The sequence below is a fragment of the Cervus elaphus genome, chromosome 33, assembly GCF_910594005.1.
Source record: "Cervus elaphus chromosome 33, mCerEla1.1, whole genome shotgun sequence".
Taxonomy (NCBI): domain Eukaryota; kingdom Metazoa; phylum Chordata; class Mammalia; order Artiodactyla; family Cervidae; genus Cervus; species Cervus elaphus.
Genome location: NC_057847.1, coordinates 73,645,971 through 73,662,339, shown reverse-complemented (window position 1 = coordinate 73,662,339; position 16,369 = coordinate 73,645,971). Strand labels below are relative to the sequence as shown.

Sequence of the window (16,369 nt, the reverse complement as noted above, 5' to 3'; positions counted from 1 at the left end):
ATCTTGCCCAGCATCAGGGTCTTTTCAAATGAGTCAGCTTCGCATCAGGTGGCCAAAGTATTGGAGTTTCAGCATCAGTCCTTCCAATAAACACTCAGGACTGATCTCCTTTAGGATGAACTGGTTAGACCTCCTTGCAGTCCAAGGGACTCTCAAGAGTCTTCTCCAACACCACAGTTCAAAAGCATCAATTCTTCGGTGCTCAGCTTTCTTTATAGTCCAACTCTCACATCCTAACATGACTACTGGAAAAACCATAGCTTTGACTAGATGGACCTTTGTTGGCAAAGTAATGTGTCTGCTTTTTAAATATGCTGTCTAGGTTGGTCATAACTTTCCTTTCAAGGAGTATGCGTCTTTTAATTTCATGGCTTCAGTCACCATCTGCACTGATTTTGGAGCCCAAAAAAATAAAGTCTGACACTGTTTCCACTGTTTCCCCATCTAATTGCCATGAAGTGATGGGACCAGATGCCATGATCTTAGTTTTCTGAATGTTGAGCTTTAAGCCAACTTTTTCACTTTCCTCTTTCACTTTCGTCAAGAGGCTCTTTAGTTCCTCTCCACTTTCTGCCATAAGGGTGGTGTCATCTGCATATCTGAGGTTACTGATATTTCTCCTGGCAATCTTGATTCCAGCTTGTGCTTCATCCAGCCCAGCGTTTCTCATGATGTACTCTGCATATAAGTTAAATAAGCAGGGTGATAATATACAGCCTTGATGTACTCCCTTCCTGATTTGGAACCAGTCTGTTGTTCCATGTCTGGTTCTAATTGTTGCTTCCTAACCTGCATACAGATTTCTCATGAGGTAGGTCAGGTGGTCTGGTATTCCCATCTCTTACAGAATTTTCCACAGTTTATTGTGATCCACACAGTCAAAGGCTTTGTCATAGTCAATAAAGCAGAAATAGATGTTTTTCTGGAACTCTCTTGCTTTTTTGATGATCAGCGGATGTTGGCAATTTGATCTCTGGTTCCTCTGCCTTTTCTAAAACCAGCTTGAACATCTGGAAGTTCATGGTTCATCTATTGCTGAAGCCTGACTTGGAGAATTTTGAGCATTACTTTACTAGTGTGTGAGATGAGTGCAATTGTGTGGTAGTTGGAGCATTCTTTGGCATTGCCTTTCTTTGGGATTGGAATGAAAACTGACCTTTTCCAGTCCTGTGGCCACTGGTAAGGTTTCCAAATTTGCTGGCATATTGAGTGCAGCACTTTCACAGCATCATCTTTCAGGATTTGACATAACTCAACTGGAATTCCATCACCTCCACTAGCTTTGTTTGTAGTGATGCTTCCTAAGGCCCACTTGACTTCACATTCCAGGATGTCTGGCTCTAGGTGAGTGATCACACCATCGTGATTATCTGGGTCGTGAAGATGTTTTTTGTACAGTTCTTCTGTGTATTCTTGCCACCTCTTAATATCTTCTGCTTCTGTTACGTGCACACCATTTCTGTCCTTTATTGAGCCCATCTTTGCATGAAATGTTCCCTTGGTATCTCTAATTATCTTGAAGAGATCCATAGTCTTTCGCATTCTATTATTTTCCTCTATTTCTTTGCATTGATCACTGAGGAAGGCTTTCTTACCTCTCCTTGCTATTCTTTGTAACTCTGCATTCAAATGAGTGTATCTTTCCTTTTCTCCTTTGCTTTTCGCTTCCCTTCTTCTCACAGCTCTTTGTAAGGCCTCCTCAGACAGCCATTTTGCTTTTTTGTGTTTCTTTTTCTTGGGGATGGTCTTGATCCCTGTCTCCTGTACAGTGTCACGAACCTCCGTCCATAGTTCATCAGGCACTCTGTCTATCAGATCTGATCCCTTGAATCTATTTGTCACTTCCACTGTATAATCATAAGGTATTTGATTTAGTTAATACCTGAATAGTCTAGTGGTTTTCCCTACTTTCTTCAATTTAAGTCTGAATTTGGCAATAAGGAGTTCATGATCTGAGCCACAGTCAGCTCCTGGCCTTATTTTTGCTGACTGTATAGAGGTTCTTCATCTTTGGCTGCAAAGAATATAATCAATCTGATTGTGGCATTGGCCATCTGGTGAGAAGATGTGTAGAGTCTTCTCTAGTGTTGTTGGAAGAGGGTGTTTGCTATGACCAGTGCATTCTCTTGGCAAAACTCTGTTAGCCTTTGCCCTGCTTCATTCTGTACTCCAAGGCCAAATTTGCCTGTTACTCCAGGTGTTTCTTGACTTCCTACTTTTGCATTCCAGTCCCCTGTAATGCAAAGGACATCTTTTTTAGGTGTTAGTTCTAAGAGGTCTTGTAGGTCTTCATAGAATCGTTCAACTTCCACAGAAATTAAGAAAACCTAAAATCAATACAAGCAAATCTTAAAGTACTTGATGTGCAAGATTTAACCATCTTACACTATCGTTTTCCTAGTAAAAATGGTCTCTTCTCAGTCCTACCGGGGGAAGGAGACCTGTCATGGCCAGAAGCCTAGCCAGTTATCCTCTCCCTTCTTTTCCTGCCCTTTCCTCCTTGTAGAAGTTGTCCATGAAATGTCCGTCATCCACCTGCCTGTGCTCCCATTCAGCACTTGCTGAGCACCCCTCTGGGCTTGGGGTGCAGAAAACACCATCACTCCCCTCCCTTGATTCTGAGATGCTCACAGGAGCAGGGGGCAGTGAACGCAGGGATTCTCCGTTTTTTGCCAGGGGGCAACAATTCTCCTCGGTATTGGTCTTGAAACATGTCTTAAAATTTCTGTTTTGACCCTCCCAACCAGATTAACATTCACAATATTAATAAAATCCAAGAAGCGTTGATTTTAAAGGCCACATAGATGTTCAAAGATAAAATTATCAAGATTTTCTCTAAGATAATATTAAGAGCGGTAAGATTTAAAGTGTAAGACTCGGGACTTCCCTGGTGGTCCTGTGGTTAAGACTTCACCTTCCAATGCAAGGATGCAGGTTTGATCCCTGGTTGGGGAAATAAGACCCCACATGCCTCAGGGCCAAAAACCCAAAACATACAACAGAAGCAATATTGTAACAAATTCAATAAAGAATTTAAAAAAAAAAAAAAAAATAAAGTGTAAGACTCATAAGATGTATAGCATAAGGGATATTAGGTGGATTTGGACATTGATGAAATTTCTATTACCTGTCACCTCTAGATTGCTGATTCAGAACATGAGGATAAAGAATGTGAGGATAAAGAAGGAAATTTGTTTCCATCAGAAGGCTCTTGTACAGTGAGTTTGGAGGTCTCAGCTTAGTCGATATTTGCTAGCTGCCTTAGTGCTAAGCCAGGAGTCCCGCACCTGGGACTCACTGACTTCTCTCTGAGCTGTCCCCCGAGAGACCCCTGGCGGTTAATAGTTCCTGCGTTATGACTGAATAAGTCTATGATAGCTGGTTTGTCCCAGCGGAGCACAACCCGTTAACCACATAGGCATGCAGTGCTACCATCTACCTCTCTGAAACTGGTTCAGGGGTGAGCCACTGTGCACTTGGTCTCACAGGAGGCAGCAGTGATGATTGCCCTGTGGTGTGAGGATTATGTCGGCTCTCAGTCCCTTTTATCCTAAGCCGTACTCTTTTATAAATACTAGTATAGCTTTTATAGTATCTTTTTATAAAGAGAATGCTTTGTAATATCTGAATTGGCATACATCAAAATAGATGATGGAAATGAAAAGCAATAGGTATGCAAGTTTTTTTTTCCTTATCCTATAGTAATAGTTGTTGAATGCTAGATAATGAAATAAATATAATGGTTAAAAGGGTTTTTTAAAGAGAGAGAGAAGGAAGGAAGGAAGGCAGGCCAGCCTCCAGGATTAGACTCATACTTTTAAACGAAGTTAATTTCTCTCTGTACTGGATTTTAAAGGCATGTAGTGGGAGGGGAGAGGATTCTGTCAGTTCGTAGCCTTTTTCAGGCCTTTTAGGAAACTGCATGAAAATGATGTGACTTCACTGTGGACTAACATGAAATCTGTTTCGTTGCATGGCCTGGTTTGCGGTGGAATTCACAACAGAGAGTAAGTTCCAACCCCTTTCCCTTTCTCTCTTTTCTGTGCTACATTTGCCTTTTATCCCCCGTCCAGTTGTTCACATTGTCACCCAAGTTGTGAGTCTGGGCAAAGGCCAGTTGGGCATTTTTCACATTTTGAAGACTTGGGAGGAAATTGTGAATTAAACATTTGAAATATTTGGTGTCCCTTTGTGTCTAGGTTTTCAGTATGTTTTTGGAGACTCTTGTGGATTTTATAATAATTCATAAGGATGACTTGCAAGACTGGCTTTTTGTTCTTCTCACACAATTACTGAAGAAAATGGGAGCGGATTTACTTGGATCTGTGCAAGCAAAAGTTCAGAAGGCTCTTGATGTCACAAGGCAAGTGTTTGGGGCAAGATCATGTTCTCCCAGCTTTTGCTATATAACTGACATACAGCATCCTGTAGGTTTTAAGTGTACAGCATGAGGATTTGATACATGTGTATATTGCTAAATGATTAGTACAGTGTTAATTTTATATACTTCACCTCACTTCATTACTATTTTTTGTTGTGTATGTGGTAAAAACATTTAAGATACATTCTCTTAACAAGTGTATGATATAGTATCATTACCTATCATCACCATGCTATACATTTGACCCCCAGAACTTATTCATGTCATAACTGTAACTGGAAGTCTGTGCCCTTTGACCAGTATTTCCCCATCTCCTCTAGCCCTCGGTTCTGGCAACCACCATTCTACTCTCTCTTTCTATGGATTTGACTTTTTTTTTTTTGATTCTTTAGATGAGTGTTATCATATAGTATTTGTCTTTCTCTGACTTATTTCAAATAGCATAATACCCTCAAGTTTCATCCATGTGCTCACAAACAGCATAATTTCCTTCTTTTTTATGACGCAATAGTATTGTTTATATACACACCACATTTTCTTTATCCATGCATCCATCAGCACACTTAGGTGCTTTTCATGTCTTGGTGATTGTGAATGGTGCTGCAGGTCAGATGGCTGTCTCCCTTTTTGTTTTTTGGCCACGCACTGTGGCTTGTGGGATCTCAGTTTCCTGATTGGAAGTTGAACCATGGATCAGAGCAGTGAAAGCCCAGAATCCTAACAGTTAGGCTACCAGGGAACTCCCTAGTTTTAGTTTTTTTGAGAAACCTCCGTACTGTTTTCCATAGTGGCTGCACCAATTTACATTTCCACCAGCATTTACTATCTCCTGTCTCTTTGATAATAGCCATTCTAACAAGTGTGAGACAATACCTCATTGTAGTTTTTCCTTGCATTTTTCTGGTAATTAGTGATGTTGAGCACTTTTTTGTGTACCTGTTGGCCATTTGTATGTCATCTTTGGAAAAACGTCTGTTGGGCTGGGGAGGAGGGGGCGAGACCGTGTTGGTGTTAGGAGACTCTCTGTAGATGGTTTCTCGTCAGTCTGTTACCTGTAGTTTCTGTCACCCACTTGAATACCTTCTTTCTTACTAATTACCCACATTCTCTTGTTAGCATATTGAAATATCCCAACAATCCATGAGATGAAATACCTACATCTTCTTTGAGTTGGCATTATTCTGGTGAATGCCTAAGACGTCCACCCTCCGTTTGCTGTGGAAAAAGGGGGAGGTGTTCTATGTGTTATTTCTTTGATGTGTAGCCAGTGTGAGTCACTTAAATCATGTATACTAAGTATGCTTTGCCTCCAGAAGTGGTACTCAGGGCCTGCTGGATACAGATAGTTGTAGGAGAAAAGGATGTGCTATTGGATTGTTTACTTTTTATTAATCATTATAATGATGGTATTACTAAGACTTAGTGTGTACCATACACTTTGTGTTTTTCTTGTATCATTTTATTTAAATTTCACATCAGTCCTGTGATTTTATAGATGTGACCCTACATCCCTTTTATTTTCACTATACTTTTGTACACTGAGAGAACTCTCTTAAAGGGAGTCTAAAGAGAGCAATACAGACACTCAGCCTCAATATGTGTTTCTGTTGCATTATCTTTCCTATTACCATGGAAGGCATGTCTGCATCAGGAACAAGGGATCCTTTGGGCAGTTTTAAAATCATGTGGGTAATTTTTAAGGAAGAGCGTGCCTGACTTTCTTTCTCCAAGGGCCCTCAGGGCTCCTCAGTTGGATCACAAATATGAGATGATGACAAGACAGAGAATCAATCCCTAGTGAGACGTGGAGCCGGGGCGGGGCTCTTAGGGTCAGGCTGCGGTGTCTGTCTGTCTGTCTGTCTGGGGCGGGGCTCTTAGGGCCACAGGCTGCGGTGTCTGTCTGTCTGTCTGTCTGTCTGGGGCAGGGCTCTTAGGGCCAGGCTGCAGTGTCTGTCTGTCTGTCTGGGGCAGGACTCTTAGGGCCACAGGCTGTGGTGTCTGTATGTCTGTCGCTGGTGGGACTCTTAGGGCCCGGCTGCGGTGTCTGTCTGTCTGGTGCAGGACTCTTAGGGCCCAGCTGCGGTGTCTGTCTGTCTGTCTGTCACTGGCAGGGATGTGTCTGGTGAGTGTGCCCAGGCAGTCCTCTGCGCTGACGCACACAGTTGGCTGTTACCCAGCAAAGACCTCAGGGGATGGACAGTGCAGGCAGCCTCGTCAGGGCGTGAAAGGCAGGCTTGGGCATTGGAGCTCTTTCTTATGTGAGCAGTATTCCAGAAGGTACCTCAAGAAGAAGGTAAACAAATCCAAAGAAGGCAAATACGCGTTTCTTCCTTAGTTCATTGCTTATTAGTTTATGTGTTTGGAGACTTCTAAGAAGATTTCTCTTTTTCTAACTTTTCTGTGTTATGTGTATTACTTTAGTATTTATTATATAAAATGAAAAGTGATGTTTAAAAAAAGGTAAACAGACTTGCTTTTTGCATGTGTTAATCTGTTTTTTTGTTTCTTATATGATTTTACATTACTTTTTGTAACAAATCTTTCTTTTAAAATACTTTCTTCTTTTTATAAACCTAGGGACTCCTTTCCATTTGATCAACAATTTAACATTTTGATGCGATTTATTGTGGATCAGACTCAAACTCCTAACCTCAAGGTCAGTAACTGTTTGTCATTATAGTTAACCTCTAGAAGTCAAATTTGCTTAACCTATACTTTTTTAGACATGACTCATATTTGGCTGTTATTAGTAAATCTGCCATGAGCAACGTGTGCCCATTTCTCTTGGTTCAGTACCTAGTGCTGGCCTACTTGGTAAGGATATGCTTCACTTTATTTCAGACTGCTGAAGTGGTTGTACCATATTATATTCCAGCCAGCAGTATCTGAGAACTCCCAATTATTTCATGTCCTCACCAACATTGGCGTGTTATTACTGTTTCACAGTTAATGTTTAAACTAGAAAACTTGGATGTATTGAAATAGCTCTCTTATTAGAATGTTTTTAATGTTAATATTATAACACATGTAAATTAGCTGTTAGATGTTTTGTAATGTAAAAAACGTAAGAAAAAGACTGATAGTATTTGAAGGAGGATGTATTCCTTTGAATCAGATCGGGTACACTGTCCGTTCTTTGATCACCAGCTTCTGTCAAGGTTTTAGGAGAGGCCTAATAAATCATAGCCTATTTCTCCTGAGGTCAAAGCCAAGTGAGACATCAGTGGAGAAGTTAGGGCAGAACATCACCCTGATTGCCTTCAGTGCTGCCTTGCAAGACCTGGCCTAGAGTAGCTAAAAATCAAAATGCAGAGTTGTTCATGTCCACTCTGTCAGTGGCAGAGCTGGGGGGTCCCTCGGCACCCCCAAATGGACTCTTGCTCAGCAAGTGACCTGGGGTGTCAGAGGATCAGCGCCTGCTTCTCTGCAGGGCCCCCTTCCTGTCCCAGACTTCTGGGTCAATCATCTATGCTTTTTCTCTGCTGAAGGCTCCCCATGTAGGAACATAAGTCCAGGTCGTGTGTACTTTTCTCTGAGCACCAATAAGAGTTCTGTTCAAAAATGTGTAAAGTGTACTTACTGTTTGTAATTACTGGCTCTTTCAGGTCAAAGTTGCAATCCTGAAGTACATTGAGTCTCTCGCCAGGCAGATGGACCCAACAGATTTCGTAAACTCTAGTGAGACAAGGCTTGCTGTTTCTAGAATTATAACCTGGACAACAGAACCAAAGAGTTCAGACGTGAGAAAGGTATGTCCCAGAGCGCCAGGCACAGCTTTAATCACAGCCTGTTCTTAGGTGTGAGTTAGAGAGAGGAATTTATGGGAATGTGCAAACTACCTCCATACCTACATACAAACCTCTCTCTTTCCTTTTCTACGAAACCAAGACTTTGCTCCTGTTCCTATGTTCTCTGTCCAGTACCACCTCCTTCCAGTCTTGGCATATCAAAATGAAAATCTGAAATCTTGTGTCATGGGAGGCACCCTGATACCACGATGTTGTATTGTTCCTTTTATTTTAATCAGCTAAAGATAAATACTTGCTCATTTCTTCTGAAATGGCACATTGAGAGGCATGTAATGCAGTTAAGGGGAGCACAGGATGTTAGCATTTCTATTCCTAGGTAGTATTCTGCCTCAGGACTACTATGAAGATGAATTCACACATGTTGAAAGCGTGATCAGTTCCTGACATGTGATAAGCACACAGGAAGTGTGAGTTATCACTGTGTTTATTGTTTCTGTTTTCTTCCTGTCAGTGTCCTGTTCTACGTTTGAGTTTCACACATGGCCATTATTCTTTTACTTTGTATGTAAACTAACTAGCCTGACTAGCCTTTAAACATTACTTTTCAGTCAGATTTCTCAGTTCTGCTTTTAGACTAAAAGTATTTGATTTTGATTATTTGTGTATAATCATGAACCTTGCATTCCCCGCCCCCCCCGCCTCCACCCCCCGCCTCATAGTATACTTCCTTCATAGCCAGCTCCATAGCCAAAATAGTCCTTTGGCCTTGGGATAGAATTAATAATGTGGACCACTTAGGTCAAGGCGGGATTAAGGATGATTCTAAGCAGTGTTAGCAAGATTGTTTTGCACCTGAACACCTACCTGCTTAGCGCCTTCCTCCTGGAGTCCAAGGAGGAGAATCAAAGAATCACCCGTAATGTTTCTTTGGGAGAATTACAGCCCATGTAATTCTCTAGCCATTATATAGTATTAATAATAAACTAAGTTCTCCAAGCTTAAAGAAACAAGGATGAATTTTATTAATGCACTCATTCAAAATTATTGTTATATTAAATAATATTTTAAATTTTTTATCCTTTTGTAAAATTTTTCAGTATTTGTCAAAAGAACATTTCACTGGCAACCTTTAACTATTAAGCCTCTTTGGGATTAGAGGGGTACAGTGGGAGGTAGTAGAATGATTTGGCTGATTTGAAAGTCAAAGTATTTCTGTTACGGTTTTCAAAATCACAGATCAGCCAATATATACAAAAGCCTTCCTGTATTTAGTCATAGCAAGCAAATATGTGTGTGTCTATGTGAGTCTGTGTTTCATAATTGAGTGTTACTCAAGTATTCCCTCCTGTGAGGCTGAAGGATCTTCATACTTGCGTGTTACCATGCTTAGGGCCTTTATGGGAACAGCTGACTGTGGTCATGATGTCTGCTTTCTCTGGACATGCACATTAAAAATTGGAACTAGGGTTTATTGTCCTAACTTTTGTAATCAGGACACTAGAGAAATGTTTATAAGTTATCCAGCATGGGACATCAAAACACTCAAGTTACTTTAATACTATGTTCAGTCGCTTGAGTTGTGTCCAACTCTTTGCAGCCATATGGACTGTAGCACATCGGGCTCCTCTGTCCATGGGATTCTCAGGCAAGAATACTGGAGTGGGTTGCCGTGCCCTCCTCCAGGGCATCTTCCCGACCCAGGGACTGAGCCCACATCTCTTTATCTCCTGCATTGGCAGGCGTGTTCTTTACCACTAGTGCCACCTGAGAAGCCCACTTTAAAATACTGCTTAAGTCAGTCTGGTTAGGGTGTGGAGCGCTGAGATCACTGACGCATTTACTGTTTGATCTTCAGCCCCTCACTGCAGTTGTTTTGGATCATACTGTGCAATCCCTGTTCTGCATTGGCACCGCGGCTCTGCGGCTGCCCTTCCACCTCCCCTGCCCCGTAGTGAGGACTGCTAAAGCACCGCGTCTGCAGGCCGAGCTCGAACCTGGGCTCCGGGACAGGAAGCCAGGGCTTCAGAGGAAGTTGAAAAGCTTTTTTTTTTGTCAGTAGTCCTCAGCCCTGGCTGCAATAAAAACCAGTCTCAGTTCCTGTGCTGTACCCAAAGTCACTTGACTTAATTGGTACAAAGTGGAGCATGGACGTTGTTTTGTGTCTGACTGGAGTTCCTTCCATGCATGGCTGATTTTTAGTGCACAGTGTTAATAGGAATTAACACTTATTTAATAAGTGTAGCACTTTAATAAGCAGCCCCTTATTTTAGACCACTTCCCCTAGGATTGACCCTCAGACACATGGACTGCTGATGTGGTCTTGACCTGTTGCTGCTGGTTTTCACGGGACCCCAGCTAGGTCCTCCTCATCTTTAGGACCAGACCTGGTCTTGCTGTTCCCTGCACCTCCCCTGCCTCCCTACTTATGCCCAGCACCTAGAATGATACCTACAGGAACAAAGTAAGCATTTTAAGAAGTATTTTAAATGAATTAATGAATAATAAGTACCCAAAGAGAAATGGTCTAATTTCAGGTAGCATTTTGAGGTCACCATTTTCAAAACCACAGGCTTGGAAGTGCTCCTCTTTTGGCTTCTGTATTGGTTTCATATTGCATAACCGATTACCACAGACTTAGCCGATTGAAACTGCAAAAATTTATAATCTCACAATTCTGTGGGTTAGAAGTCTGGCCCATGTTCTCTGGATTCTCTGCTTAGAGTCTTCCCAGACAGAAGTCAAGATGTTGCCTGGGTCTTCAGTCTCACTTGAGACATAGGCTTCTCTTCCAACTCCCTGGTTCTTCGTCTAAGTCATTTCATTGCTGGTGAGGGCTCTGGTACCTGTCTTTTTGCCCGCTGTCAGCAGGGGGCGGTCACAGCTCGTGGAGGCCACCCCCACACCTGGCCTGGCAGTTTGCTTCTGCACAGCCAGCAGGAGAAGACATAATATCCTAAAATTTACTAACTTTTATGAAAAACATTAATCTGCACATCTAAGAAGCTCAACCAAATCCAAGTAAACTTTAAAAAAAAGAAAAAAAAGATTCACACCTAGGCATAATCAAACTGCTGAAAATGAAACAGAGGCTCCTGGGAGCAGCCCAGGGAAGCAGCTCAGCATAGCCCGGATCCTTAGTAAGACAAACAGCTGCTTTCTCACCCGAAACCCTGGAGAACGGAGGCATCCTGTTGACTTTAATGGTGCTGAAAGCAAAGAAAAGTCAACTAAGAATTCTCTGTTCAACAAAATTATTCTTGAAGAACAAGAGATAAATTACAGAGAAGCCAGCAGAGACTCTCATGTTAATCTCTGTGCCTGCTTACAGCGGCTCTCCTGATGAGGTCAGATCCCCTGGGGATGATCTGCTCTTTAACTAAACTCAGCTGATTAGGGAGGGACTAACTGTACCTGCAAAACCCCTTCTTCCTTGTAACGTAGTTGTGGGAATGGTGTTCATCACTCACCTTAGGAGAGGGGACTGTGCAGCGCTTACTCGCCAGGAGGCTGGAATCTTGGGGTCCCCCTTAGTGTTCTGCCACCCAAGGCTTTGGTCTCCTTTTCAGTGGGTTGGCGTGAATCTTCCATGGTTAGTTGTTTGGTAATTCCTTAGCTCTTACTTAAATAGGGCACTTTTTTACCTAAACACACATTTGTGTTGGGGTTCAGTTTAGCAGATGCATCTCTGCTTTTTAATCATCCAATATATCTGTGGATTAGATTGTTTGGCTTTAAGTTGTATCCATCCAGCCCTTGCTAGTAAAGCGCTGTTACTTGATTTAAATAGGCTTGTTAAAGCACAATATTCAAATGTGTGTCCTTTTGCCCCATAGCTGCCTCTCACACACTGCATTAAGGCACCGCAGATTAACCCTTCCTGGAGTTAGAGCTGCTTCTGTTTAAATGCTCTGTTTTGATGTTCCATCCACCGCATATTCCATACAGATATAGATGTTGTTGTAAGTGATCCAGCTGCCTTACCCAAGAACTTGAGATGTATTTGAAAGATTGTCTAAATGAATGTCGTGCCTAAATAAGTTAAAACACTTAGAAATTGTGATGTGGTATATATCACTCTATGCTAAGATTAGAATTGTCATTATTATTTTAAAGCTATAAAGAAAGAAAATGGGCACCATTTTTATCTGGATAATTTAATGCTCTAAAGATACGCTTACTTATCTCTTTTAAGTAGAAGTATGTTTTGACTCACCTATCATTTACAGAATGTATCAAGTACTAGGAGGACATCTTGGTGATTTAAAAGCACTTTCTGATTATGAACCAAGTTCTCCTGTTGGTGTTCTGATTTAATTTCCTAAGAGTAGAGTGAGGTGTTACCTTCTAAATACTAAAGCACCCTACAGTCTGAAATCGATGCAGTAAACTCTCATATTGGCGGTATCATTAGACAATATTAATTTTATACAACCAATACTTGGGAAGTTTGCAGATGGTGTAACTTGTTCTCTGCATCTCGTATTTGGGAAAGTACATTAGAATCAGTTTAAGCTGATACAACTCTGCTTTACTGCCTTAAGCATTTTTAATATTTTGTTTTCCCTTTTATGTCAGTGTTCTGGGGTGTTCCATATTGGAGAGAGATGGGTGTTTAAATATTTAAGATGTTAAGAAGGGAAGAAGCACAAGCCTGTCACCAGCGAGGTGTGCTTCCCTGGCCAAGACTGACCTGGACTCACTCGGTGGGAAACCCTACGCAGACTCTAACCGGCCTGCTTTACTCCTGAAGTAGCTGTTTCCGTTTTTAACTCGGAGAGCCCTGGTAGTGGTGTTGAGCAAACTCTACAGAGGTGCACTAGGCCTTTCTAATGCACTGTGTTTGTGTTAAGATAATACAATGTATTCACAGAAGAAAGTAGATTCTAGAGTTTGACCTCTGTTGACTTCTGCCTCTGCTGCTTTTTAGAGGCTTTTTAGCCTCTGAATTCTTGTTTAAAATCCGTAAGATAGGAATAATGATACTTGCTTTAGTCACTGTCGGGAGGACCAATTACAATAGAGCAGATAAAAATTTGGATAAATACTGCGCTGTTTTTGTAGTTGAAGCTGTTACTGTTTGAGGGCTGCTTTGTTTTGCTGCCGCTTCACATTTTTTCCAGTATTAGGGAGATTTCTTTTTCCCTGTTAAGTCAAAAGGAATGCAGTAATGACAATAGAATTTTTAATAGTATGTTTATATTTTCAGGCTCAGAATCCCTGTGTGTTTCCTTATGTGACTCTCTAACATTGAGCACTGGCTTTGTCAAATGAACTCACAGGTTTGGCCCCCAAAGGTTGTTTTGAGAAATGCAGGGAATAATGGCATATGACACAGAAAACTAAAAATGATGAAGATGCAGTTGGTGGAGCAGGAGAAGCATATAAACAGCTTTCGAAAGCTGGCATTGCTAATTGAAAAAAATGTGAGTCTCTGATTACAGATAGGCAGCTGTCCTAATCTAAAAGCTCAGAGTTTTCATACCGTCGAATGAGATTTGAATCTTAGCTTCATTGTGACTGCCTTGCTCCAGTCTCACTTCAATCTCTTTGCAAGAGCCCTACTTCCAGGAGGGGTTGTTATTCTGAAGGACTTAGGGGACGGTTGAGGTTTAAGACCGGTAGTTACTGATGTTATTCTTAAGGACCCTGTTACTGTTCCATTACTGTTCGTAGACTTTTAGACTGTACAGTCTCTCTCTCTCTCTCATATGTATATACACACACACATACACACATATACACACATACACACATACACGCACATACACGCACATACGCACACATACACACATACACACACATATACACATACACACACATACACACATAATGCACACATATACACACGCACGCACACATACACACACATACACACACATGACTTTAGCTTATCAATAACCGTGGTTTTGAGTGTGCGCTTCTTGCCTCTGATTAAACCCTGCCCCTCTGCTGTCTGTCCATCCTGCTTCAGCGTAGTCGAGTAGGGGAAGATTTACCCATAAGGGCGGCCTCGACCTGCTCTGGGCCTGGAGAAGGAAACTTGGAAGAAAATTGTAAACAGGTAGATTTGAAATTGTGTACTAATTTGCAAAAAGACACGTCACTGTTTGCATTTAGATTATTAATCTTGATTATGCTTGCGAAGACACTGAGAAGATTTTGGAAAAACCTAAAGTTAACATAATACTATGTAAGACAGAATGTATGTGTGTGTGCGCATGTGTGCACGTGCCTGTATAAGTATTGTGTTTTGGTGTGTTTTATAATTAATTGTCTTCCCAAAGAAATAGCCATATTGCAGACAGACTTCTACCATAGTTTAACACAACAGCAAAGGAGAGATGCTGAATTTAAAATGTCGGAGGGTTTTGAAATACCTTCTCTTTGGTGATTTTTCTAAAGCAGTTTTAATCACACTCTGAAGGGAGCAGTAATGGATGTTTAATTAATTAGAAAACCCCCTTTCCTCTCAAATTTTAAGTTTCCCTAATTAATGCCAACACCGAAGCATTTGTCAAAGTCTTATTGATCTGTTCTCTGGAAGAATCCTTTGCTGTGAGGTGTAGGCCGTTGATAACCCTGCAGGTTCTTTTCAGACAACTAGCAGTAGGATCTGGAGACCCTTTTACCTTCACCATCTAAGTTCTCCTCTGGGGGCCATTTCCTTTTAGGTCACCATGTGATCTTTAAGACACGTGGCCCCAAGAGTTCCTGTTAGAAAACAGCAGCGGCAGCGTTTCTGGTCTGGCTTTTTAATGGCCCTTCCTCTCACGGGGCAAGGGCTCAAAGATGGAGCAGGCACAGCGATGACACCCTCTGCCTTTTGACTCATTATTGATCATGAGCTCTGGCCCAGGCTGTTTAAAATAAATTTCTCCACGGACTTCTCCAGGCCAGAATACTGGAGTGGGTACCCTTTCCCTTCTCCAGGGGATCTTCCCAACCCAGGGATTGAACCCAGGTCTCCTGCTTTGCGGGCAGATTCTTTACCAACTGAGCTATCAGGGAAGCCCCAGATTTCTCTATCCCATCCCCGTGTTTGGAATTATTCCTGCAATGAGGAGCATATTGATGGTGATGATAAATATAACCCAGTTTTTATCCTTGCCTGAGTATTCTGGTATTCTGACTCCTCACTGATACAGAGTTGTAGGTAAAATATTTTAGGATCATAACAGTCTCATTTCTTTTAGAACTTTGATGTGAAATCTTTTTAAAATAACATATTTAAATGATACTTTCTGTCCATTTCTGGAGCATGGATCCCAGAAAAAAAAGATTTTACTTTGAAAACAGCTTTAAGCCAAAAGGTTACTTTTGAAAGCTGTATGAAATCATTTACAATTTATACTTTGTAAAGTGCAAAAATAAATTATATTCATTTTATGTGTATAAAACCATATACCATCTGTCCAACGAATTATTTTCAGAATTCCCTGTCTTTCTATTTGATTTCTCATGAAAATTCACCTTTAGGTTATTGAGGGAAGGCTCTTCAGTGGGTAGAAGTTGAAGTCTGCTGTACTTTCTTTTCCCATATGACGGAAGGCACTCATGTTAAGTAGCCATGAATTAGCACAATTTCTAGGCCTGTCACCTTGCAGCCCTCTTTTTACTAAAAGACCCCACCAGTTTCATAATTTGCTTTGTGAAAAACTCCAAGTAAGTTTTATCTTGTCATTCTGGGGAGAGATTAGGTCTAAAGACAGTGGCCCATTCCATGCAAAAACATACTATTAAAAAATGTAATGATGCATTTTATAGTTTTCTAATGCCATTTGCAGTCAATAAAAAAATAAGTGCCTAAACTTTCTTAATTAAATTGGTGATCTTGACTTTCCCCTGCCGAAACTCAAGTCTGCTTCTTTGCTTCTCTTTGAAGTGCAGTGTTTTCTGCATGCATTTTTTCCCTAACATCAGTAAGACTTTTTTACATGCACAGGTTACTTTGCATGATTTGGGGGACTTGCGTTTATGCAGATCATATTAACAGTACATTAAGTTGCTGGTGAAATGGAGTTCTTCAGATAATGGTTTATTAAAACTGTTTCAGTAACGCAGAAATTTTTATTTCGATTCAGTCAATAATATTTTTTGCCTGTGTCATAAAAAATCACTGGCCCTTAATGGAAAGGATATAAAGGACCGTATTTCAAAGTCAAGAGAAGAAGTAAGATGGTTTTGCCCAGTGCTGTGTTTAAGGACATTATAAAATAAAATTTTCAATTGTGTAAAAAAT

The 16,369-nt window shown here is 41.1% G+C and overlaps 1 protein-coding gene across 12 annotated transcripts in view; it reads left to right on the top strand.

Annotated features, from left to right (window-relative positions):
- CLASP1 (cytoplasmic linker associated protein 1) overlaps positions 1-16,369 on the top strand; it is a 266,051-nt gene that overhangs the window by 204,524 nt on the left and 45,158 nt on the right. For 10 of the 12 annotated variants that reach the window (XM_043894511.1, XM_043894523.1, XM_043894522.1 and 7 more), the window contains 4 exons: positions 4,005-4,007; positions 4,200-4,363; positions 6,959-7,037; positions 7,987-8,130. In XM_043894511.1, coding sequence (XP_043750446.1) covers positions 4,005-4,007; positions 4,200-4,363; positions 6,959-7,037; positions 7,987-8,130 — 390 coding nt within the window. The remainder of the gene's footprint in view (positions 1-4,004; positions 4,008-4,199; positions 4,364-6,958; positions 7,038-7,986; positions 8,131-16,369) is intronic. The other 2 variants (XM_043894515.1, XM_043894519.1) reach the window with 1 other exon arrangement.